At 49.5% G+C, this 25003-nt stretch overlaps 5 protein-coding genes across 8 annotated transcripts; 2 read left to right on the forward strand and 3 right to left on the reverse strand.

Annotated features, from left to right (window-relative positions):
* Positions 1–83: 83 nt before the first annotated feature.
* On the reverse strand, positions 84–13351 carry LOC131210909 (calmodulin). Of its 4 annotated transcripts, none has more exons than XM_058204226.1 (4): positions 13310–13351; positions 6280–6662; positions 1194–1845; positions 84–1116 (listed from the first exon to the last, which is right to left on the reverse strand). In XM_058204226.1, the coding sequence occupies exons 2-4, from the start codon at positions 6280–6282 to the stop codon at positions 959–961; spliced, it is 813 nt and encodes a 270-aa protein (XP_058060209.1). In that variant the 5' UTR covers positions 6283–6662; positions 13310–13351; the 3' UTR covers positions 84–958. The 4 variants fall into 4 exon arrangements, with proteins under 4 accessions (XP_058060209.1, XP_058060212.1, XP_058060211.1 ...); XM_058204229.1 differs by lacking the exon at positions 13310–13351 and adding an exon at positions 13147–13293 and having other exon boundaries at positions 6280–6656; XM_058204228.1 differs by lacking the exon at positions 13310–13351 and adding an exon at positions 13147–13293 and having other exon boundaries at positions 6280–6659.
* Positions 8259–12834, reverse strand: LOC131207068 (bursicon). Its single transcript, XM_058199676.1, has 2 exons — positions 12771–12834; positions 8259–8587 (listed from the first exon to the last, which is right to left on the reverse strand). The coding sequence occupies exons 1-2, from the start codon at positions 12832–12834 to the stop codon at positions 8259–8261; spliced, it is 393 nt and encodes a 130-aa protein (XP_058055659.1).
* A 936-nt stretch (positions 13352–14287) lies between the features above and the next one.
* On the reverse strand, positions 14288–15536 carry LOC131210908 (vacuolar protein sorting-associated protein 37A). The gene is made up of 3 exons (XM_058204224.1): positions 15426–15536; positions 15166–15358; positions 14288–15092 (listed from the first exon to the last, which is right to left on the reverse strand). Exons 1-3 carry the CDS (start codon positions 15467–15469, stop codon positions 14391–14393), a joined length of 939 nt encoding a protein of 312 aa, XP_058060207.1. The 5' UTR covers positions 15470–15536; the 3' UTR covers positions 14288–14390.
* Positions 15537–17060: 1524 nt separating this feature from the next.
* On the forward strand, positions 17061–21472 carry LOC131207069 (integrator complex subunit 3 homolog). Its single transcript, XM_058199678.1, has 2 exons — positions 17061–18841; positions 18935–21472. Exons 1-2 carry the CDS (start codon positions 17061–17063, stop codon positions 20583–20585), a joined length of 3432 nt encoding a protein of 1143 aa, XP_058055661.1. The 3' UTR covers positions 20586–21472.
* A 395-nt stretch (positions 21473–21867) lies between these two features.
* LOC131209292 (FAM172 family protein homolog CG10038) lies at positions 21868–23633 on the forward strand. The gene is made up of 4 exons (XM_058202326.1): positions 21868–22364; positions 22439–23103; positions 23170–23254; positions 23315–23633. Exons 1-4 carry the CDS (start codon positions 22178–22180, stop codon positions 23446–23448), a joined length of 1071 nt encoding a protein of 356 aa, XP_058058309.1. The 5' UTR covers positions 21868–22177; the 3' UTR covers positions 23449–23633.
* The last annotated feature ends 1370 nt before the right edge of the window (positions 23634–25003 follow it).

The raw sequence follows: 25003 nt of genomic DNA on the forward strand, positions 1-25003 counted from the left end.
ACATAACAGGACATTTCGAAGGAAAGATTGTACATTTGTTTAAACATACATAAAATTTCTTATCATTTATTGATGTTCGGTTGGTAGTTTCAAAAATTGTACAATGGGCAAGTATGGTAACGAACGCGAATGCTTACTGTAGCCTGGCATGATATGCCGTAGGGATATAATCTCGTAATATTTATGAGCTTGTTTTAAAACTTTGTTCGTCGGAAATGTTTCACTCGGCTTCATTCTATCCACACCGTAAAGTGTTGCTCAATTCGACTTTTCTGCTTGCAAACGATCAGAAACGAATTATTTCTTTTGTTCTGAATATTACTCATTGTTTTGCCAATTAAACCCCACATAAGTTTTGCAAAATCTGAAAAAATAACATCGGATTGATGCGGTGTGGCACTCAAAATGCTTCATACCGGCACCGTGGGCGAATAGTACGTGATATGGTGGATGATTTGAAAGTATTAATCGTAAAATGTATCTCTGGCATTGGCAAGATTTTTTAAATCACTCATCTCACTAAAATAAACACTAATCTCTCAAACTTCACTTAATCATACTTTATCATTCTAATACTAGTTAGATGTAGTTTGATAATTGCTTCTTTTTTGTGATTTTTCATATGATTGATTGCGAAACAGCGATTATGTGGAAAAGGATCTTTAAAAGTTGCTATTCATATGTCTGACTGCCAACCGACAAGTCGATCGCTCGGTCGCAAAGTTTTGGCGCAGAATTAGCCCCCAAATGCGTAAAAGTCTTCCGGTCATTCCCTTTACATTCATCAATGGGTATGTATAAGCGAAAAATCGATTAGTTTTAGGTTTACGTTACGCTGTAACGCTGGCGTTCGTTAGGTCCTGCAAGCGGGAACGCAGTTGTGTGTCCATTCCGTTCACTTGGTCAATTCCGTAATCATCTCCGTATGGTTGGCCAAAGTTTCGGTAACTCCATCTCATTATGCCTGCACATCGAACGATGGCGAGCGAATGGAGACGATCTCATCGTCCTCGTCGTTCTCCTGCGAATCTTCTGGCTCGCCCAGCGCGTGTACGAACTCGTAGAAATCGATACGTCCGTCCCCGTCGACGTCCACCTCCTTGATCATGTCCTCGACTGTAAGGGAAGATTGCCACGGAATAATGCTCCAATCGTTCCGCTCCACTGCTCACTCTACCCGCTAAGGAACTTACTTTCTTCTTCGTCCAGATCCTCGCCCAAACACTGAAGGACCGCCCGTAGGTCCGAAGCCGTAATGTAGCCTCGATTGTGCTTGTCAAACACTCGGAACGCGTCCCGCAGCTCGCGTTCCTCCTGGTCGGCCGACGATTCCGCCACCGTGTCCGTCATATTGGACATGATGTCGACGAACTCTTCGAAGCTCACGTTACCGTCACCGTCGACGTCGATCTCGAGCAGCATCTCCTGCAGCTCCTCGACGCGTGCAAACTGCCCCAACGAGCGCATCACCGTGCCCAGCTCTTCTTTCGTGATCGACCCATCGTTGTCCTTGTCGAACAGCCGGAACGCTTCCCGGAACTCCTTCATCTGGTGCTTCGAAACGAAGCGTCTGTTCAGTGCACACTCCACGGTGTTGCCAGACGCGAGGGAGTCCGTGGTCTGCGAGCGGCGCTGTCTACCGTGCGAGGGCGCACTCGCACCATCCACAAACACGTTCCCGTCCAGGCTGGAGGTGTCGCTGGGCGGCTGATTGACGCTGTCCTGCCGAGAGCCACTGACCGAGTCCGGGCGGCTGTGCTGCTGGTAATCTACACTATCCGCGGGGGTCTGATTGGTAGAGCTCGTTCCTGGTGTGGTCGTTGGGTCGTTGTTTGTCTGTCGGGTCTGAGAGAAAAGAATATTTACTTAGGACCGCACAAAAAGCACTTCTTCAATCATGCGTGTTTCAGCAATCGGAAAGGGTCAGGGCTGATAGTACTGAAGGGTTGGAACAAGCCACTCAGAAACATGACTGCATACTTTGCTGATCAAAGCCAGGCTCGTTTGTTAGCAGATCGTCTTATGAAAGGGACTAACATTCGCCAGATGGTACGTGGTGTTCGATATGTCGGATTCTATCCTAATTTATTTATACGGATACTACTTACACATTAGTAACAAAGTAGAATCAACACTTTAAGGCAGAAGAAATAAGAAAAATTAAAACCCTAAAGACCCAGTGTGTGGCTTGATTTTACGATTCCACTGCACGTCGGCACGTGGAAAACAAAACTCCCCACCACCGTTGTCATCTCCCGGGATTCAAAATGCGGTTTCGAAGATTCAATTGACTCCGAAATCCAATCAGGGACTACAAATCGAACGCAAGCGACGAGATGGAGAGAGTATCAAGGAACATACTTCAACAATCCCCGGCCTGGCGGAAGACCGGTTAAACAACCGCAAGAAAACGTAAAGCACGGCTCAGGAGAAACGAAACGATTTCACGCCTTTCTTTGTTTCGCCTGCGGCAAGTAACGTCGTGGTTCAGTTTGGCTATCCTTAATCGATGAAGTGAAAAAGCTTTCGGATGTTTTACACTACGTCACCCCGGGGCCATCCGCATGTGTTCACGTGTATTGCTGTGGGAGCCCTATAGGTCGTGCCACCTTTACCTGGAACTGAGCAGAAAGTAGCATATTGCCTCGTAATGCGAGGCTCCGTTTTCGGGCGGAGTTATAAAAACTCGTTGAGTTATATATGAATTCCTCGTGCTTATCACTGGCTGAATGCAGAATGCCATTTTGCTTGTACTTTGCTTTCAAGACAAATTACTTCCACGAACAACGGATCGTTCCGGTCCATTGAGATGTTTGTTCCAGGCAGTTGATCAATCGGCTTTTAGTTTTTCTTAACTGTTCCCTGTTCGGGGATGTCGAACCGTCCCTTAACGTAATCAGAAAGGTCAATTCAATGGATTTCCATCGATCCTTTTTGGCCCACGCAACCAGTCGGAATTCAACGAAGTGAAAGTTGGCACAATATTTTAGTACCAAACTTTGGAGGCCTGTGCAGGCCGATTTTGTTTACGATACGTTGTCACACGAAGGAGACACTGCCGAACCATGGATGCCGTACCCGATCGGGATACACTTCACAGAGTTCGTAAAGCTGATAAATATTTGACGAGTTTTTTTTCTTCCTGTACCTTGTTCGCCTCCCGTTCGCGGTTGGAGTGAATGAGTTATTGGGCCCGATGGGACATTTTGCATCGCTTTTTGCGCCCTCCGATATTTACTCGCTCGTTGAACGCTCTGTTGGCCGAAGGCATTAATTTCGCTTTGTGTCGGTCAGAATTTAGGCTCTTCCCTGTCGGCTGTTGTTTGTTTGGCCGTGAAGAAGAACTTACAAAACGGCAGTCAACATAATTAATGATCTGCTATGGAAGTCCTTTTAACTACAGTGGCTCGAAGTAAATTGCGAAACCTTTAAGTGAATCGATAGTTTGGCCGAATTATCCTCAGTTTTCCGCTTCCGCTAATTCCACTACACGTTTGGTTGATAGTCGGCCGCTCTTGATATTCGTTTCGCGCACCAGTGCACCTGAAACCGGAAAGCAAATTTTCATTGGAAAACCCAATTGCTGTCCGAAATCGATTTTCCGTTCCCAATCACTCGCCCAACGGCTTTCTGTGGTCACGTCGTTATCGGCGGGGCAAGTAATAAATTGCCCCTGCGGCCGGTGGGACACCAAGAAGCAACAAGCTGTCAAGCTGTTACACTTTTCACATAATTGACCATGAAACTTTCCTCTGGCGTCCCACGCCCGGGTCAGTGTAGTACCGTGCTTCGGGTGCTTTAATAATATTTGCAGTTCTTTTTTCCTTTGCTGGCTGCACTCAATTCCATCGGCAAATACAATTTGCAATATGGGGCTCGGGCTGCTTGTGGTGCTTATTAAAATTCAACAACAGTTTACAGCCGGCCAGTCGGTTTCGGTGGGTTTTGCATACATTTTCTGCCCAAAGTTCAGGTGCTGCTGCTGCAAAAACGTGCGCATCAAAGAGCAAAAGTTCGCTCGGTGCTACGTGTTGCCGCGGTGCATCATCCGGGTGTGCCGAGAGCGCAATCGTCCCTTTGGGGAGCGGTCAGCAACTTTACGATATCGCCACGGGCAAATAACGTTTCGTTGCCCCGCGAATCGGGCACCGGATTTGTTGAATCCTTTTTAATGCTTTGATGCGAACTCGATAAGAAAGTAAATTCAATAACAGGCTTCGGCTTTCGCTTTTGAAGCTCTCACCTTCCAGGAAGTCAACCGTGGATAATACGAATGGTGTCGAATTTTATGTCGTTTAAAAAAATAAGAGATTTACTCGTTGTCGTTAAAATAGAAGGAACCGCCGTACATTAGCACGACTGCGACACGGTCATCATAAAAATACGGCGTATGGTGTTAATGGTGTTGACCCGCCGCGGCGTCCCGTTCCATCTGCGATCGACTTCCGGAAGGCCATTTACGACGACGAACGGATAAGCTGAAACATGGTTCACCACACGCATTCCGACGGGCTTGGCCGTCAGATTGGTTGCAGACGACGTCGTCGATGAAAGCTAATGGCCAAATACTGTTTCCCTAGCCGTGGGTTGCTACTAGAGTGTGGCCCGCACTGCACCAAATGAGCCCTGCCAACCGTGCCGATGATGTCCTCCCAGAAAACGTCCCACTGCCAATGAACTAATGTGCTGATGTGTTGCCTTCGGTTTTCTTTATTCTTTCTTGGTGTGACCATTTTATCAGCCTTTGCTCGGTTCCCGCACCCCAATAATCTGTTGATCCTTTGCTTTTTGGGGCCAAGGTGAACCAGGGGAGCATTTAGACTATCGTCGGAGTCTAGTTTTTCTTCAGATTGGATCGGAACGACTTTCTTTCCAGTACACCGATAGTGGTTGCAATCTTATTGAGTTTTGTTTCCGAAGTTATTGTCCCACAACAGTAGTTTCTTAAACTTCCTATACACTCCGGAACTTTTCTCACCTACACGACGTGTGAACACGGTTCCACTACAAAAGTTTTGCTGCACTTCCACCCTGCGGGGGCTCCTTAAGCTATTCCCGAGGCGTTGGTTTTTGTGTCATAAATTTACCATTTCTTGTCGACCGGAAAGCGGAAGTTGCGCAACCACGCACGCCATAGTTCCGTCGTAGCGGGCCAACAGATTTAGCACACACTGTGGCACCGTGGTTTGTTGCGGATCTTAGCCAAGGTTTGTGAGGGCTAAAACTTCTCTCCTGCAGCCGGTGGTTAGATAACGGATAGTGCTTCTATCGTAAGGCTTTCGGGGGAACCGTCTCGCAGCCGGGTTAGTAATTAATAATTTATAACGCCCTGCTCGTTATATCACACCTACCCACAATGTTACAGATTCCGCTGGCGGAGCGTACCCTCAGGTATTTACGTTCCCAGAACCCACGACGGGCTGACGAGAAGGTTAATCAGTTTAGATGGATTAATTTACGGCACTAATTGTGCGGATTGTTTGGTGACGGCGAAGAAGAAGTTCAGCGAAGTTGGCATCCGTTGAGCTGGGTGTTAAATTTTAACAGGGTCACAGGTAACCATAATAGACCTGGCAACACCCTTTGTGTGCAAGCGATCTAATTATGATTAGCGGGATCCGTTTCCACGTAATTTGATTAGCGGCTTGGACGTGATCAATTGTACGGCAGAATGGATAACAGAGCGTTCGTTGTTTGTTTTACGATCGATTCGAGTGCACGAAGGCAACAGATGACAATTCATGAGAGCTTCATACACTGGAGGAGGTGTTTCCCGGGAAAACGACGAATGGATTCGTGTGCCCATTGACACAACCTTCTTCTCCGGTATGCATGCACCGTGTACGTTATCGGAAAATATCACACGTTAATGAAATGTCTACCTTCTTCACGCAAAAAGGGTCGTCGTCGTCGTGGATCCTACGGCTGGAGCGTTAAATTAGTTGCCGCTCTTCCGCTGGCTTTCTAACGAGACGAATCCAATTACGAGTTCCTTCATCACGTTACGAACTTTTCGTGCCAAAAAGGACAGCGCGGCCGAACCGAGCAAAGCAAGGAAAAAATAGTAAACCCAAATAACGCCACGAGGCTGTATTTTCGCAACCCCTTCAAATGGCTTGGGATGGTACCTAATTCACATCTCTGGCCAGTGGCGTATTTCAGTCATGTTCGCACCGTTTGGCATCGCATGCGTACGATATGTGATCTCTGTCACATTTGGGAGCAGATAAAAGGGTTTTCCAGTTTGTTTTGCTCATTTTTCCCATGTTTTCCACTCACCATGATCAGCTGTCTGATGTCTTTGACGAAGGTCGATGCAGTGAGAAAGCTGTTCACCGCCGAGAAGATTTTTCCTTCCAACTTGACGCGATTTTTTGCCGGCCCGGTGTCCTACGTAGAGTCCGTGGTGTGTGGGTGGTGGCCGGGGTGGTTAGCTCGGGTCTTCCGTGTATCGTTTGATGCTGGGACTTGGAGGTTGCACTCTTTGATGCTTGTCAACTTGGAGGCCGCCGGGAGTTGATTCTTTTTACACGGTTGATCCTTACCTGGTTTTACTCATTCGCTACCATTCGTGGTCATGGCTTATGCTTTTTTTCTCCAACTGTCCTTTAACAGTTTAGCGCACTGCGAACACGTCAATGGTTAACACATTCTCGCTGCTTCTACAAACGAACGCGCCGAGCATTCGAAACCAAACCAAATTGAAGAAAAAAACAACATGAAATTTATGCAAAAAGAACCGCAGAACGTTTCACAAAAGATGCTGCCCAAAAGTGTTGACGTCAAACGGGCAACCCAACCGGTAACTGATCAAAAGGTGTCAGAAGGAACGAGAGAGAGAGCTTCACAAACCCCCAGCAACCATCGGTGTTGTGGCGCCGCATGTAACTGTTGGCCGACTGATGCCGTAGCTGGACCCCGGATTATCACGCAAATATTCGATCCCTGCGGGGCTGATGAGAAGAACCACTTCACGGCCGGTGGCTTCCAATACGTGGTGTGTGTTGGGACCACTTTGGGATCGGCTCTGCGGATTCACGTCAATCCGTGGTGGTGTCGAGGGGCGGCCTTTGTTTACGTCCCCGACCACAAACATCACCGGGTTCAGCTTTGGGGATCGTGTAAAGGCGCGTCGTCTGGCGGATTGTGTTGGGTCGTAAACTGTGAACCTTTTCTGCTTTGCGCACATTTAATGTGTTCCCGTGTGTCCGTGTTTGTCTGTTTAGCATTTTGCCTGTTTTTTTTTGTTGGGTTATTTTTGATAGAAAGGTTATTTTGAAAATGTTGCCGGAATGCCGTCGGTGCCGTGGTTCGGCAAAAATCCCCCGTCGGCCGATGCTTCGGATATGGGCAACAATTTTTGACCGTTGACGCGATCTTTGGCGTGTGGTCATAAATTTAAACTGCTGCCCAGCTTATGGAGAAGTAGTTTTGGGATTAAAAGCTGTGAAATGAATTAAAACATTTTTGGCAAACTTATCAAATCATTGGAAGCCTGATACCGAGCACTCCTCGCTCGTTAAAGAATCCGAAGGGAATACGTTCGTAAAACTGATTAAAAAACTTGTAATGATTTTCCACGAAGCCATTCGACTGAAAACAAACGTAGATAACGCTTCCACCAGTTAGCAGCTTCTTTTCGTTCCCGGTGAGTCCCCGGAGAGAGATAAAACATAATTAGGCACACCGGAGCGGCAAGCGCAAGCATGGTGGGAATTGGCACACCCAGTCAGTGGCGCGGAATAAAATGTGTTAGCAAAAGGAAGGGGAAAGAAAAGGTAAAACGCCAAAACTAAAGCGGAAACCAGTCGAAACTGGGCCGTGTTAATAAAAGAGAATATTAAGCAAGATAAGGATAACAGCCAAGCGCAAGCGATAGGAGATAGCACATAAAAACGCAAAAGCACACCATCTGACTAGCAGCTCGGCACAAGTAGCAACAACATGGCGCAACACGGGATACCGACATCCGGCTACAGCATAACTTCATTCCGGCAGCGTTTTTGGGGCGGTCTCAGGATACGCACCGGCCACGCTAAGTGCAGTTTGCACCAAGTTTGCAACTGGTTCAGTGGGTGGTGTTTGCACGTAAAAAGCTACGACCAGACGGAATGTGATGGGCACGCAGCTCAAGCAAAACATCCGGCCTGAGCACTCGCGTACGCAGTGGCCAACTTTTACTATCTTATCACCATGCGGTCCAACGAGCATGATTAATGCAAAGAGCAGCAGTGAAGCGACCAACAACAGCGACCACACTATCCCATCCAAGGCTCGCTCCGTGCGAGGTTTAGTGTTGGGGACGACGGTGAGAACACATTTTTGGCTTGGGGCATACTTGGGGTTTGGCATACTTTTCGGAACTTTTTCTCGCCGTTCTTCGCCTTCGGGCAGAAGAGCGACACGGACGCTTCCCGTTCGCCCGACTCCTGGCAGCACATGCACGAGCGCTCCATCTGCCAAATCTTGCTTCCGGACACCTGGATGTAGCTGGCACAGCGGCCGATACACGCGAATGACGGAATCGGCTTCGGCACGCAGCCCGGGTACTGGAGCACGTGAATGACCGGTGTCACCTGGCACTCGTCTGAGGCCGAGGAGGAATAGCGCGAACCATCCTCTGGCACGCCACCCAGCCCGCGGTTCCGCGCGGTATGTCGATGCGATTAACAGACCGAGCCAAAGTGAAATGGAGGAGATCAGAGAATGGAAAACAATTTAATTATTTGCAAAATTATTCGACAATCAATCCTGGCATCCCGCGTATGGTGAAAAGGTCCCTCCCGGAGAAAGAATAGTCGGTCACCCTGGCCAAACCCGGTGTGACTGAAACTGAACCCACCAAAGCCCACTATTTTCCCGCAAAACGGCGTTGGTGTTGGCATGTGATTTAGCGGTTAGTTGGTTTGCCGTTCGGTAAAAGGTAAACATGCTGTTAGTGCGGTGCTTTCACGCGGATTGTGGTCGGTAGTCATCGCTGTGTCAGGCCTCCTACGCGGTGCGGGAAGCTAGGGCGTGCGACTAGCATGTGTTGCGGTTGTTAGTGTGACTGGACTGGATTTGGGTTGACTGTAATTACAATGAAAGTGTGATGTTTAGCAATGAATCAAATACGGGGCTTGTATGATTAAATATTAGATTAGTTGAAGTTGGTTCATACTTAACTTCCGCATCAACCCTTACTTAAGTTTGCTCACATGAAATATGTTTATGGTATAAATATCAACTAAATGCTTAAAACTTTGATTCACACTTCAGTGCAATGGAGGCGCCCAGCACTTTGTGGTGCCAATTTTCCTTTCGCTTTAAGATTAGTCCGCTCAGCGTTCAGACTCGTAACGTAACCCGGAGAAGGTACGGAACATGGAATACTTGACGCTACTTGCGGTTACGAAAACGTTATGTAGAGGAAAATCTCGACGTTTCGTAACATTCTTTATCGTTCCTTAGTAACCTGGATGAAAGTAATGTTTGTAATTGCTTTGTGTTGAGGCATTTAATAGCTCTTAATAATCATAAACTGAGTCGCCAGCTCGGCCGTGAAAGTTTCATTGAAATTTATGGTCAAGTCTATGGCATGACATTTCCGCATGAACCATGAGCTGTCGACCCATCTGAGACAGTTTGCAAACAATCACAATAAATTTACATTCCACGCGAGTAACTTGTCCATAAAACTGAATTAGGCCACGATGAAGACCTGATGCAATACCGCTATTCATTCTCAGACACAACGGGAACCTTTTGGGCTGGAACAGGACTTCCAAACTCACCACCGGTACCGTACACAGCAAGAATGACTAAAAGCCTCCATTAAATACGTGCATATCTTTGCACAAAGCGCAACAGATTAGAAGTTCATGTAAGCATTCCTTCTTCTTCTTCTGATGGAAATCCTAATAAAATCGTCACACGACAAACAACCGAGCTGAACCAAGCGGGACAAAAACGTGTCCCTCTCCGGGGCAATCGTCCATCTCCGGGCGAAGCTCATAAACTTCCGGATCTTTTTAAGGGTCCCCAGCATGCCACTTGCTGGGGCGGCGCAACCCTCGATGCGATTGGTGTCCTTCAGCGCAAACACACAAAGGACGAAACGTAGCACGTCAACTCGGAAATGACGTGATTCGTGTTGGCAAACATGTCCGTGACACGAGCTCCTCGAACTCGCTGGCGGTGGTGGTGTCCGTCAGAGCGCTCACATCACACTATAATCAATTCGTTCGAGTTCATCGAAGTCCGTGGTGCTTCTGTTGACATATTGGGATACCTATCCGCCCCCCGCGGGGCATCCGCCGCTAAGAAGGGGTCGACAAACGGGTTTCGTTTGCCAACGTGTGCTGATTCGCTGCAAACTTCCGTTCACACCCGTCACACTCGGCTCCGTTCCGGCGGTCTTGGTGTTCTCCGGTTCTACTGGGGGGAAAGTAATCAAACTTTGACGTGGCCATCACCGGCACCGTCATCATCACCCGGAGCAACATCATAGAACTCCAACTTCTCCGTCTAATGTCCGCCCGGGTGGAGCGGTGGTTCGTTTGACTTTTGGCGTATCCTTTGTCAACCTTTTTGCGCCATCGCAATATGTTTCTCGATCGAGGAAAATTTGTTTGAATATGAATACCGTCGGGCGTTAGCACTACGGCACCCGCGATGGACCCCCGCGGTGGAGCGTAGGGACAAATCAGACTGCTCAGAATCAGGATCCATCGAGGATGGCGCATGGGTGATGTTTGATTTTCGTGGCGTGTCCTTACTTTATGACATTTCGCGGTTCGCTAGCAAAAAAACCATTCATGTGTGTCATCCCAACCAAAAGCAACCGCGAGGGTCTAGCTCTTGAATGGCTCGGTTTTGGGTTCGTTTCATTTGTGCCGAAGCATCCTATCCGCGGACTACCCCGGATTTTTTATGCCGCTAACGAACAGATCTGCGAACAGTGATTGAGTTTTATTGGATGTAGACCATCAGCACGACACCGGGCGAAGAAGGAAAAGTTACTACCCATCGTTGGGAATGGACTGTTGGACTGTCGCAGCATATCGGCAGGCAGGGACACGACCGAGCGAGCGATCGTATGATTACGCTCCGGGGTATTGATCGCACGATTTATGAACGCCTTCGGAATTGGACCAGGAATAAAATGGTCACCATGGCCACTGCAACCGATTTCCGCGTTAAATATGTTTGAACGTCTGCATGCTGCGTGCCAACATTTGTCAGCAAAAAGAGTCACAATTGGACGCAATTCTTTTTCATGTCTCCTTCACGGCCACACTGGAGCCTCATTTATCAACCCCCGCATGATGACAGCAAAAATCCCACGGTCGTTGGCCGTGGTATTTTGACCATTTCGAAATGGTCAACATCAATCATAGCTGAAGCCAATTTGCCGCTAGTCCACGAGGAAGGTGGCCCCACTTCTCACCGAAGAAAACAAGAGTGACTGAGTGCCTTTGTTGATGCGCTTCCTTTTACATGGTCAATTGTAAAATGTCTCTCCATCGTTTTCTTAATGTGTTAACTTGGCCGTGCGGTTCCGTGGCTCTGGCCGCGGGAAGCACACCAGGGCGGAAGATTGTAAGCATAGCACGACACCAGCTGCACTAAATAGTGGTCTGTGGAGGCTGCTGAGCTCAGTATGCAAATCGGCGGTCGGTCTTTATCTCTACAAGTGCCTTGTCCCGTATCGCTTCGGATAAGATGCGCCCTGAGATACTGCATCTGCCTTGGGTGGTTCCTCTAGGGAGTTGGGTATGATTAGATTCGCACGCTGTGTGAGCACTGCGGGTTAGTTTTATACTTTGGCACCAAGTTTTATAACCACAGAGACCTTCGGTTCAATTACTGTACAATGACAAGCACTTCGCGCTAGAATAGCCTGCCTGCCGAATGGCCACGTCATCGAGAGTTTCAGCTAAATCAACTCGATTCCAACCACCAACAGGAGAGCAAACGATGCACTAACCTCCCAACAACCACTACCAAGTGCTGCTGGCAAACACTTGGTTCGAGCGCGGAAAAGATGATGAAAACGGGCACGGGCAACGGCACAACGCGATCCGAAGGAGATTTCGATGGATTCGCTCGAGTGGGTGATAAGAAAATGGAAGAAGTCCTTCCGCAAGCGGATTCTACATCCGAAGAGAACACTGAACGGAGCCCCGTAGCTACGCTCGGCTTGCGTTGCTTGCTGGCTTCTGGCTGCCACGAGCAGCACAAAAACCCACCAGCCACATCTGGTGTCGGTATTGGGAGATTTTTGAGGACGCAATTTCCGGTAGCTTTCCGCCACCAAATGCGGCGGGCATTCGCTTTGATACAATTACTGGCAAAACTCTTCCATTGTGGCCCCGTTTATGCCGCCGAATGTTTTTACGGCTTCAAGCGTGTAATGTACCAGAGCTTCGCTTCACATTTCGATTCGGTTTCGGTCGGGTTTGGAACGCCCGGAAATGGGAACATAATTTGCGTTTCGAGGGTATTTAGTAGTAGCAAATTGAGAAAAAATGGAAAGTGGCACCCCATTTAGGGACACTGATTGAGTTGACTCGCTAAGCGGGAATTGCTGAAACTCGGATGCCTCATCCGGAGTCCGACAGAGCCGTGTGCGACAGAGGATGCGAAAGCGCCACTGTTCTGTGAACGGTACTTCCTTTAATGACTTTCGTATTATCATAGAAAAGCGATAAAGATGCATTCCGCTTTCCGGGTTATGCTATGGGGTTTCGAGTTTTGCTTCGAGGGCAAGGAGTTTAATTTTATAAAACCGGACGGGCGCTTCTCAGCAGAGGGTCCAGCACTGAATGCTAGAATCTGTGGCTTTTGAAGCATAATTTGAAACATAATTATTATAACAATGGAGGATCCCGCAACATTCCACGTTGACGATACTCCCGTTTACGAGCACTAACTCGAACTCGTCCCACTAGCCTAAAGGATGCGTGCTGAAGTCTTTTGCCAAAAGCACAAAACACTACAACTGACATTAAATAGCTAGAAAATGCTGCTCTAGTTCTCGCTATTGTTTCACTTATGCTGTTTCACCCATCTGTGTGCTGGAATGTTCGTCAGCCACATGCAACACTTGACACTGGGTTTTTTCTTCACGGTCCAGCGTTCATGACACTAAGAGGGAGCTTTCACCTGACGGAATCCTCAATTCGTCCGGACAGGACACACTTTGCACAGTAAAACTGACGGTGCCAAACTGCACCCCTTTTTCGCCACACTAAGGGACACTACTTGGGATTTTCACTGGCAGCGTTATTTTGTTTCGCTTGCGGAATGGGGAAGGGTTTCTAACAACCTGGGCAGGTTCCCGCAACACGGTCGTTCGAGTCGAGCTTTCCACCGAGAATGAGCATTTTCCGAGCGCGGGCTGTTTATTTTATCCTCCAGCCGAGCGCTCGTTTGTCGTTTTATTTTCCCTAGCATCTGCTCTCCGTGCTCGCTGGCTCCGCTGGCCATTCTCTCCGCTCGCTGTGCTCGCAACGCAACGAAGCTTCCCGCACTATCCGTTACAGATGCTGAGGCACAGCTGGAGTTCTCGGCCGAATGGCGTCTTCTCAGTGGGAGGCACGATTAAAGGATATCGTACATTAAAAACCGTGTGCTACGCTCTCGGCCAACTTCTACAGAGAAAGTGCGAGAATGTGAACCACCATCGCCGTTATGCTTCGGCAGCATGTGCTGTCGCATATCGCGATACTCATTTAATAATCATAAGCGATTCTAGATTACTTTACTTTTAATATGCTTTGAATGATGAAATTAAATTAAATTTCGTGGGTTTCAATTTTACTTATTACGGTGTTTGATACGCTTGCTAAATATCTACATGTCCCAAGCATGCTACATGCTTCATAGCATACATTCTTCATAGCATACATTAAATTGACTGTTGATACAAAACGAACATGGGCGAGGACTAGAGATAACGGAGCCATTGACCGTGAGTTTTCTCCTCACGCACACGCACTCTCTCTCTCTCTCTCTCTTTGTCTCTCTATCTCTTGATCGATGGACAAGTCTGTTAACAGCGCAGTACATGCTTTACGCATTTCCGTTCGTCCTCGCATGTAATCTTCTAAGGATCAGCGTGTTCAACAACACTGTTGCGCGCGCTCCCGTTGGTAGGTCATGTGTCGGCAGCTAGCTTTTCTTTCAGTGTGCCGCAAACCCTTGTTTTTTTCGCTTCGGGGGGGGGCAGAGCCTGCGCGTTGTGCACGGTTTCGGATGTGGAATGAATCGACGGGCCCAATATTTTGTTTCCCCAAGACCGGCGTCGAGGAATTGCTTTAGTAAGCGAATGAGAATAATGCACGCCATGCGCTACATAACGAAAAAGTATCACAAGAAAATGTTTCCACCCAGGGCTCTCTCGGTGTTCAGAAGGCAGCGCGCTCCAGAGCCGTTAGTTGCTGCACAAGCCGGTCCTCCTTCGCCTTCCGTTGCGTGTAGAGTTTGCGGGTTTCGATGAAATTTTGCAAAAATGCTCCGACGTCCGTGTCGCCGGCTAGGAAACGCTGCGCTTCGTCGTCACTCTTGGCATCCGCCGTCGACACGGCAATCTGGAGCAGCTCCTTGATGTGTTGTGGTGAAAAATCTTCGGCCTTCCGCTGATACCGCTGGCTGGCACTTTCCCAGTGCTGGCCGAGCCGCTTGAACTCGATTGCCAGTGATTCAAGGTGGCCTTTGCGCTCTTCGAGTGCTTCGCGGCGGGCCAGATTGTCCGTGGCCAGCGCTTCGATGCGGGTCATCAACTGCTCCATTTCATCGGTTTGATGCTGCACGAACGGTAGCTTTTCGATAAAGTCCTCCCGATAGTCTTCGTCCTCGTCCAGGCGGGACAGTTCCTCGGTGGTTAGTTTTTGCAACCCGAACGGATCCTGTTCGTGACTGCTGTTCGGCGACACAACGTTCCGGGGTTCGCCGGCGAACTCGTGAACGTTTCCGTTGCGACATTGCGACTGGGGATGGGAATGGTGTTGCGGTGTGGATGGGGTCTCGTTAAAGACCATCGGCGGGTGCTTCTCGAACTCCCTTCCTACCGCCTGCACTATTCGTCCCAGGTCGGAATGGATCGTATACTACGCGTTTGAATCCATTGAAGGCATTAGTTTTGGTCAGCAAGGTTTCAAAAAATGTTTCTTCTTCACTTACATTTAGAATTCCTGGAGCACCCTCAATCTCACCGGTTGTCGGGTTAACCCACTGGTGGCGCAGAATGGGACTAACGATTAGCTTTGGCTTTTCATTCGGAAACCCGGTGCCAAGGTGAATGTTGATTGCAATTTCACGACCGCCACAGTCGAAGTTGACCAGATATTCTTCATTTTCCACCACCTCTTGTACGCTGTCGAACGGCAGGGAAAACAACAGAACTGCAGTGTCTCGTGATTGAATACTTGTTTGTAACATACTTGTGATTGAATATCTTCAACGTATCGATCTGCCTTTTACGCATCCTTGATGGGTGTCCTAGAAACCAGTTCGGCCTGTGGCAAAAATTACCATTGAAAATATTTATTTGATTGGCGAAACAGTGACTCAGCTCCGAGGCCTTTTACGATGCTGTTTTGTTTTGGTTACGTTTGAGCAGATTCTTTTTTCTTCTGCTTCAAATGACGTTTGCGTAATAAACGTCAGAAGCCATAAATTTGTTTTATCACTTTCTATAAAAGTGGTACGTTAATTTAAAATAATGTTTTCGAACAACGATAGATCGTCATCACGAGGATGAAAAATTACTTTATTCAATTAAAAATCAACCCACAACACAATTATTAAAAACTAAAAAGAATTATTTAAAATTAACACATAAACCACTTTTTACTATCATAGTATTATGCAATTGTTTAGCATCTAAACTTCGCCACTGCGCTTCGGTATAACAGTTCGGCATAACGGTCTGGCGGAGAGTTCGGCACCCTTGAAAATGAGAATAAATAAAAAAGGGGCATTGCTTTGAATGCGATGTTAACTTAAGGGATCTATAAAATATATTTAGAATATATTAGTTATATTTATTAATTTTTATATTTTTACTGATCACAAAATTATAGGTAATATTCATGTTTGGCATTGCTTGTACATTGTTTTTTTCGGGAATTAGTATAGAACATTACGAAAAAAAAAGTTTATCAATTATAGCAGCGCAGCTAAACTAGGTATTACAATGTAAAGTTGGGTAATTTTACATTTAAAGTTACATTTTAAAATATTATTTATGGAAGAGCAAGTGATTTCTTTTTTATCTTTCGTACCCGCTTTTCAAATTGTGTGTGTCAAACGAAATTTGAAATGTAGTTGTTGGAAATATTTCAAAAATTGAAGCGCGCGGTTGTGTTTGTGTTTCGTTCGGTCTCTTATTTGCGTGCCGTTGAGTACTGTTTTCGTTAAGTACTGTCAAATGTATGATTGATTTCGGGCAAAGTGAGTGAAGAAGTTGCCACGAGCTGACGAGCTGTGTGTTTTGTAGTTGGGAAGGGTTTTTTGCTTTGATTCGATCCGATTCGGGACAGAAGCCGTGGCCATTCGCAGATATTGCTAAAACAGCAAGGAGACGAGCGATACCGTAAACCCCGGAGGCACACTTGCGACGGGTTTTGGATTTTGGGACAATTTCTGTCACAAAGTGCCCCAGTTTGGTAATAGCGTCCGCACTGACCGATGGCGCGACCATCGAGTTTCCGCCGGAGCGACGTGCATTTGTAGTACACACTGCAGTGAACGGGAATACGATTGCGATTGGCCAACTGGCCGCGCTCCGCACTTGGCGCTCTCCTCCAACCGTTCACCGGATCCACACTCCCGGAACGCGGCAGCCGTACGTCAAACGAGCGTCGCCTTTCGCGCAGGAGGAGGCGAACGCGGGCTTTCTTCACGGGGTGCGTGTGTTGCATGTGAGAACGGCACGGATCCGCGTGCGGCGTGCGTGTCCCAGTTTCCGTTGGTCGAGCAGGCCACGCGGGGACAGCGCCACAGACACGACACCACCGCAGGGACCGCCACGGAACGCACAGACAGATCAACGATTATCCTAGAAGCGCACACCGATGGACCCGGGAGCTAAGCCGTTCGAGGGTAAACTGTTCCTGCAGACGATCGACATCCGCGATGAGAACGAGGAAAAGTATATGCGGGCGTACCGCAACTTCGAGGAGACGACGGCCGGTCTCAGCGACAAGGACTTCCACGACCTGTTGTCGGCGCTCGTCAGCAAGGAGAAGCAGCACGAAGAAATTTCGCTCGCCCTGGTCTACATCATACTGACCGATCCGTCGGCGGCTGCGAAAACGTACCGCGATCTTACGCTGCTGACGCGCGATGGGCTCGGGTTCGTCACCAACAACCTTGCGATGCTGGTGGCCGAAAAGCACCACAAGCTGACGGACATGGGCCGCAAGCAGTTGTTGTGGTTGCTGCGGGAGCTGATCAAAAACCAGGTCCTGAACGTGGACAACCTGGCGTGGAACATATTGCGGCAGGCGAGCGGCGGCGACATTAGTCCGAAAAATATTGCCCTCATCGAGGGCCTGCTGGACATCTTCACCGATCATCGGGCGTGGCTCGAAAAGGACCCGTTTCTCGTCGGCACGGTCGCTTACACGTACGTGCGATTGATCGAGGATCACTCGGGCCCTCAGTTTGGACATTTGCGCACCCGCGAAGTGAAGTTTGTGATCAGTTTGATACGCGATCGGTTCTCCGACATAATCCCGCTCGGGCGCGAGTTCGTGCGGTTGCTGCAGAACGTCAGCCGCATACCGGAGTTTGATCAGTTGTGGAAAGACATGCTGTACAACCCGAAATCGCTCTGTCCCACGTTCAACGGTGTGTGGCAGCTGCTGCAGACTCGCACCAGCCGCCGGTTCTTACGTGGCCGCCTTACGCCCGACATCGAACGTAAGGTGCACTTCCTCACGAGCAACGTCAAGTTCGGCAATCACACGCGCTACCAGGATTGGTTCCAGGAGCGCTACTTTACGACGCCCGAATCGCAGAGCCTGCGGTCGGACCTGATACGCTTCATCATCAGCGCCATCCATCCGACGAACGATATGCTTTGCTCGGACATCATGCCCCGGTGGGCGATCATCGGGTGGCTGCTTACATCCTGCACGAACGCGGTCGCCCTGGCCAACGCCAAGCTGGCACTGTTCTACGACTGGTTGTTTTTCGATCCGATCAAGGACAACATCATGAACGTGGAGCCCGGCATTCTGGTGATGTTTAACTCGATCAAGAACCATCCCCTCGTGAGCTGCACGCTGCTCGACTTTCTGTGCCGCATCATGAAGAACTTCTACCCGAAGTGGGAGGATCGCATACGGGCCGGGATCTACAACTCGTTGCGCAAGATCCTGGAGATGAAGGTGATCCCCAATCTGGGCCCACTGTTCGACTCGCCGAGGCTCGATCGCGAGCTGAAGATGATGTTGAGAGAAAATTTCCGCGAGTTTTGGACAAACAGCGCACCGCCCAACAGTGTCAAGTACGGGCCGGGCGGCGCAATGTTGTTTCCAGGCACGCTGGAAGCTCCGGGGCCTCATCCGGGAGTGCACCCGGGTCAAACATCAGACATCACACTCATGACGGGGGGACGGTTGATGGAGCAACAGCGAAAACTGCACGGCGACTCGGGTGGAGGAGGATTACCACCAACTACGGGGGCTGCGGCGGGGTTTGCAGGACTGATGGCAGCCCCGGTGGGTACTCTGTCCGCCCAGCAACAGCGGGTAGGCATGATGCGTGTTGCGGGGCGAATAACCACCAACAAGGCCGGAACACCGGAAGACCCAAAGTTCAGCGACGACGAGGCTGACGCGGATGCCGGAAAGATGAAGCCACCGGCGGTGACGACGAATGCGATGCTAATGACAGGAACTGATCGGACGATCGGTACGGTCCCAGGGACACTGGCGGCACCTACGGTGGTCGCTACGAAAACCGAGGACGTGTCGGACGACGACGATCTGCCGCTGGCAAAGGTACGGCTACTGGAGAAACCACCGGCGATCGCGAAGGTAGCGCTTCCGGACACACTCAACACACACCTGGAGGAGTTCCTGAAGGAGAAGAGCTCCAAAGCGTTCGAACCGCTGCTACAGAGTCTCGGCAGCTGCGGGAAGCAAGCGCTTAATCAGGAGCAAGAGAACTACCTCACGGAGAGTGTGCTATCGGTGATACGGCAAACGCTGCCAGACAAGAGCTACTTCCCGGAGTCGAAGACGGACGACAATCTGTCCGAAAGCATCAACTACCCGCTGTTTGCCGCCTACCGATTGCTCTACCAGCAGGAAGAGTCGTGTAAGAAGCGCGTCATGGCGCTGCTCGTCGCGATCGTGAGCCGCGTGAACGTGGCCGGCTACATGTTGCTTTACTTTCTGAAAGTGCACGGTAAACTACAGTGCCGGCGGAAGGAAAGTGGCAGTGGCAGCACCAACACCGCTTTCAAAGCCTCCGTCTACACGGTGATGTGTGAGGCGCTCGACGCGCCCGACACGGTCGACGAGTGCATCGAGAAGGACCTCAATCTGCTGGAGAAATACAACACGCAAATGTTTCTGTGGATTCTGCCCGACATGTACCGCGAGTTTAAGCCGACGATGCTGAACAACTCGACCGTGCTGCATTTGCTGGTCGGGTGCATCGACGGGACGAATCTGCGCGACATCATCTACAGCATCACGCAGGGCAAGCTGATCATCTTCGACGAGGACGGCATCGTGGACATACTGCGCAAGAGTCTCGAGTACGAAACGTTCGAGCAGATCTGCATCTGGCAACTGGTGCAGGCGCATGACATCCCGCTCGACACGTTCCAAGAGATCATCCCCGACCTGGAGGCGAGTTTGCACGCGGAAGCCCTGACCGCGATCCTGTTGCTGCTGCGCAGCGAAAAACCAACCACGGAGCTGGTGCGGTTGCTGTTAAGCCGCGGCTCGGATGCACCCAAACACCGTGGCGACCCCTTCGTTACGTCCGTGCTGCGCTACTGGTGCCAGGAGTTTGAGGAAAAGCTGTCGGAGCTGATCGCGGCCCTGCTGACCTCGAAGTATCCCTCCAATTCGCCCAACAAACGGAAGCGACCGTCGAAGAGCGCGCAACAAAATACGGCCCCCAGCTCGGACCAGCTGCTGAATCATTTGGAACACTTTCGGCGCAGCTGCCGGCACGGGAACGGCACGGGGACTGGACTGTTCGTGCAAAACGATATGCAGCGGGCGTTACAGACAGCGTTCGCCCACAGTTCCGAGGCCCAGCGGAAGCAGTTCACCGACCTGTTCGCCCTGGCCGCCGAGGACGAAACATCCACCACGGTCGGGCGAAGGGGCACGAGCAGTCGTGGCCGGAAGGCGCCCTCGAGCAAGAAGGAAACGGCTGCGGAAAAGGCAGCCGCTGCCGCGACACACACCAACAATAGCAAAAAGGCTGCCGCGGCCGCAGCGGCGGCGGCTGCCGCAGCGGCAGCCGCGGCCGAAACGACCTCCAACTACTTCAGCGACGATTCGAGCGACGAAGACTGGTCCAAACAGAAAGCCTCGAAACGACGGAAAACGCTCAGCGATTCCGATTGACACGATCGTCGCTCGTCGGCGAAACGATCGGAACGGAGCGGTCGGACGAAGGTGGTCCTTTTGTACAGGAGCAAGGTGTTCATGGGCGTCGCCGCTGCCGGTTGCTGGTCGTGGACACGCGGATCGAAACTGCCATTACGCTTTCGTTGTCGTAATGACGGCGAACCCGGGGATGCTGTTGCCGCTATGTCCGCGTTTGGTCAGGGAGTCGTCCCGGAGTTTTCTCACGGAGTCGTCCCGGAGTGTGCTGTTTCGCGCCACTGTCGAGAGGATGCTGGGGCTGGGGTGTCCTTTTCCGGGTTCCAGGTGGAAGAACACATTCGTTTATTCCTTCGTTTTTACGGTTACGTTTCTCCCGTTTCGTTCGAACTCCCGCAGATGAACTGTAAAATATCCGGCTAGTGTTAAGGGTGGGCAGGGAACTCGCGGATCCTCCGAACAGCTTACCAGAGCAGCAAGCCAGAGTGCTCGCGGCGCAGAGGTTGTAAGCAACGTGGCGGGGCGCGATAGAAAGAGTTAGTAGCACATTCTGTTTTTAATTTTTGAATTATGTTTTCGATCGAGACGGTAAGGGTAGCGCAAACCGGCGTAGGCAGCAGGTGTTTAGACTGACATACGTACCAAGGACCTTCGCGAGGGCATTGAGCTTCCGGGATCCACCGGAATACGTTGTGGTATGTGGTATCAAATGCGAGGAACACAGGGACCCACTCACGGCCAGCCATATGGGACGGCCCCAGGCGGCGATTCAGGAAGGAAGGCAAACTTTTTACACTTTCACTTCCTTCACTTGGCGCAAATCAAAATCGGTCGTCAAATCATCGGTCCCGCGCGATCGATGTACAAATGATGATCAGCTAGGAAGGGCCGATGGGTTCATTTCCGGGTGGCCAGGCAGGTTCGTAGCGGACGCACTGACGCAAAACAAATGGATGCAGTTACACAAAACACCTAGTACTTGCGGTCGACAGCATATGTAATAGTATTTCTAAAAAAATGTTTATAGTTTAAATAAAGCGAACATTGGTGTAAAGATGTCCTAGAAAAAGCATTCCGAGAGTAGGTCGCAGGATTAGTAACCTTTTTTTAGCTTCAGCTCGTGTCTTGTGGCAACTAAATAATGATTATTTAAGATTTTTGTATATTTCTATAAACCGGATACGTGGTCGGGCAACTGCAAAGATCGGCGGCGTCGGCAGCACGACGCGTTGACGAGCGGCTAAGAGCCCTTCCCATCTGTCAGTTCGTTTTGGCGCCGGCTGTCACTTGAGCACAACGAAGTCATCGGCGAAAAAAAAATAAACCGAAATAAAACAAATCCCACGAAGATCGTCAATCCGCACGGGTTTCGCTCCGAAGCGAGAGTGACGGTTTCACGAAACCGAAACCTGTTCACGGTCACGGTTTCTAGGACATAAACAAAGTGCTCACATTCGCGTGGTGGTGATTATTTAATCAATGTATCCTGTGCTTTACATAATCACGCTCGTTCTCGGTGCCGTTCAGCTGGTCAATATTTAGTGATCCGGGATTTTGGTCGTTTGATTCGGCACCCCGAGCGGTGCAATCGCAGAAGGCGCTGTTGAACGCTTATGAGGGTTTTGCTTCCTCTTCTGCAGCGCGCCCAGCAACTGCCCAAGGGGTTACTACGAACGTGTGAAGGGTTCCGGTGGCTACCACTAGCCGTAGCCGTAACCGGACTATCCGCTCGGATGGCCAGCTCCGAGGAACGCACCTACCCGACCACATTGGAGGGATTCGGGTACGGTTTCAACGATGGTAAGCTGTTGATGCTAGTGGAACATTGGGTCTTCAAGGACTACTCGACTTGACGACGTTCGGCATACTTGCAGCGGGCAAATTGCGTCAAATCGACAAAGAAACGGGAAAGCTGACCGACCGCATCTTCGACTACCAGGTGTACACTTCACTGTCGGAGAATCAGGCACACTACGAAGCACTCGGCGATGTCATCACGGAGTACGTGTACGAGAGGCTAGAGACCGATGTGGGTCTTAAGAAGCTCTACCTTCCGGCCGACGTACCACCGGAGGAGGCGACGTTTATCTTCAGCACCCAGGAGAAGCTGCAGCGGCCAAAGAAACTGCTCGTGTTGATTCACGGAAGTGGTGTGGTAAGGGCTGGCCAGTGGGCTCGCAGTCTCATCATCAACGATTGCCTCGATTCCGGAACACAAATTCCGTACATCGACAAGGGGCGCGAACTGGGCTACGAGGTGCTGGTGTTGAACACGAACGACAACTATCGGACGGTGGACGGTGACCGGAAGCCGATCCGTGGTAGCCGCAATCCCACCGAGCATGCGGCCACCGTGCTCGAGCAGCACATCTTGGCAAGCGAACCGGAAGCCGTTGCCATCGTTGCCCACAGCTACGGTGGAGTGGTGACGGTTGAGCTGGCCCAACGCTATCCGCAGTTTTTCCAGCAGAAGGTGTTTGCCGTCGGGTTCACCGATAGTGTCCATTCGGCCTCGCTCGTGCCGGAAGTGTTGAAAGGGGTAATCGTGGCAGACGGCGTGTAGCCGCTGGTGGATGTTAATGACACCACCTTTCTCCTTTTGCAGATCGCACGGAACTGGGTTACGGCGAAGGATCCTCTTGATACACCGCTTACAATTACGAAGCGAGACATACCGCGACACTCGGCAGGTACGATTCGCGCTTCGTGAATAGGTTTCATGGTTTAATACTTGTTCCATCGCTCCGTAGGCCATCTCAAACACGAGATGACGTCGTATAGCTGCATGAGTGCACTGTTTGACTTTCTGGAGGATCGTTACGCGGAGTTTAGTCAACGGTCATCGGAACCGCACCGTAAAAAGAGCAAGGGAGACGAATTGTGAGATGAGCAATGATCGCGCTGGCAACCAGTGAACTCTTTTTATGAATGTTCTTCGGTTGGCGCTTATGTACAAAATGTGGAAAATAATTTTTTATACTGTTACTAAAGTTCATCTCCACAAGAATCATGTCCACAAGCTGCTGAGAAAGAATTCGCACCAACCGTATTTTAGAGGTAACAAGAAACTGCGAACAGTCAAATGGCAAGACCGTGTAAAGTTGTTTGTAATTAAAAAAATGTTATTTCTCTCATTTTCGAAACGTCCAGATAGGAAACTGAGTGAGATAAGGTTTTGAATAGTGCAACGGAATGTGCCACCGAATATTTCAACGCTCAAATGGACAATGTTTCACGCAAGTGAAGTATTTCACTTGTGGTTCTCGCGTACAACTTACGCACGTTCTTTTCGCCTTCCTTCCATTTCTTTTTCGCTATAGACCAGGATTTTTCTCGTTTTCTCAATAAAATGAAATCATTTAAGCTGTGCCAATAATTTATGTAATGCATTTTCCGCTGTTTTTTATTTTGAAAAATGAACATTCGATAAAAACACACAAAAAAAGCGTGAAAAAACAGAAGCAGTTTGCATTAAATAAAAGGGAACAAAAAGTGTGTAGTCACTGAAAAACTGTTGCGGTTTCTGTTGTGAATTGAACTAAAATCAATATAGTCATGATTCACATGTTATGCCAGAATTTGTTTAATTGCTTCAGTTTCTCGCCGAAAATCATAATCTGTTAATTGCTCTGTGAACCGTTACATCCCGAAAGAGAACGGCAGCTTACACTACATTTCTACAATGGCCATCGGACAGTTTGTTGGTAGTTCGTTCTTATCCTGTAGTGGGTTTTGGGATGAAATTGTGAGAGATCCGTGCGGGATCCGTGTTCCGTGCCGATTATTTGTAATCATCTTGAGAAAATGGCACCCGTCCTGCCGGTCCTTGGGAACCTCAACGGACAATCTTTCGATCGTTCTTTCGAGGACTTACTTTAAACGTACGGTACGGTTTCTTTACGACGGAGTTCACCATCTTGCGCGTGATTCCATCTTCGATTGAGCGAATCTTCCCCGCTAATACACCAACCTCTCGCAACCGGTGGTGTCGGTTAAATCCGTTTAAATCGTAACCAGTGCACAACCGTTACAGGCAGTGACGCCCGTCGAGGGGTTTATTTTACATTCACCATTTTTGTAGTAAATCTCGCCACCGATTGTGTCGCACGCTAGATTACCATCTTCTTCCTCCCTGCGTTGGTTGGTTGATTATTTTTGCTGCTCTTCTGTGGTCTGATTTTGAGTTGGTAGATTGTCCTGGCGTTCCTAGTCTGGTGGGACCCGAATTCTGTGTACGCCACGACGGGAACCGGGAGTAATCACGCGGCGTAATTCAGTGAAGCAGCTCCCGATCTTCTTAAGGAAATTTACAACAAGACAAGACGGTGCTTCCTTTCCGACGTTCCCGCCTTCCTTTCGGAACCCACATCGAAAGTAGCGGAGGAGTCGCGGATAAAGAATTTCTTTCTGTGCGTTACCGATCCGCATTGTGAAAGTTT

This window comes from Anopheles bellator, chromosome 2, assembly GCF_943735745.2.
Source record: "Anopheles bellator chromosome 2, idAnoBellAS_SP24_06.2, whole genome shotgun sequence".
Lineage (NCBI taxonomy): Eukaryota > Metazoa > Arthropoda > Insecta > Diptera > Culicidae > Anopheles > Anopheles bellator.

Excerpts from the sequence above, each read along its gene's own strand:
- LOC131210909 (XM_058204226.1), bottom strand. Across the intron at positions 1,117-1,193 it reads GGATCTGGACGAAGAAGAAA|TCGAGGACATGATCAAGGAG; the intron begins GTAAGTTCCTTA and ends CTTCCCTTACAG.
- LOC131207069 (XM_058199678.1), top strand. The coding sequence starts at position 17,061 with ATGGACCCGGGAGCTAAGCCGTTCGAGGGTAAACTGTTCCTGCAGACG. Across the intron at positions 18,842-18,934 it reads GAGGCTGACGCGGATGCCGG|TACGGTGGTCGCTACGAAAA; the intron begins AAAGATGAAGCC and ends ACTGGCGGCACC.
- LOC131210908 (XM_058204224.1), bottom strand. The coding sequence starts at position 15,469 with ATGCGTAAAAGGCAGATCGATACGTTGAAGATATTCAATCACAA. Across the intron at positions 15,359-15,425 it reads TTGAAGATATTCAATCACAA|CGTACAAGAGGTGGTGGAAA; the intron begins GTATGTTACAAA and ends GCCGTTCGACAG. Across the intron at positions 15,093-15,165 it reads GTGCTCCAGGAATTCTAAAT|TATACGATCCATTCCGACCT; the intron begins GTAAGTGAAGAA and ends TCAAACGCGTAG.
- LOC131209292 (XM_058202326.1), top strand. The coding sequence starts at position 22,178 with ATGAGGGTTTTGCTTCCTCTTCTGCAGCGCGCCCAGCAACTGCCCAAG. Across the intron at positions 22,365-22,438 it reads CGGGTACGGTTTCAACGATG|CGGGCAAATTGCGTCAAATC; the intron begins GTAAGCTGTTGA and ends GCATACTTGCAG. Across the intron at positions 23,104-23,169 it reads TGCCGGAAGTGTTGAAAGGG|ATCGCACGGAACTGGGTTAC; the intron begins GTAATCGTGGCA and ends CTCCTTTTGCAG.
- LOC131207068 (XM_058199676.1), bottom strand. The coding sequence starts at position 12,834 with ATGCTTCAAAAGCCACAGATTCTAGCATTCAGTGCTGGACCCTCTGCT. Across the intron at positions 8,588-12,770 it reads TGCTGAGAAGCGCCCGTCCG|ACGAGTGCCAGGTGACACCG; the intron begins GTTTTATAAAAT and ends CCTCGGCCTCAG.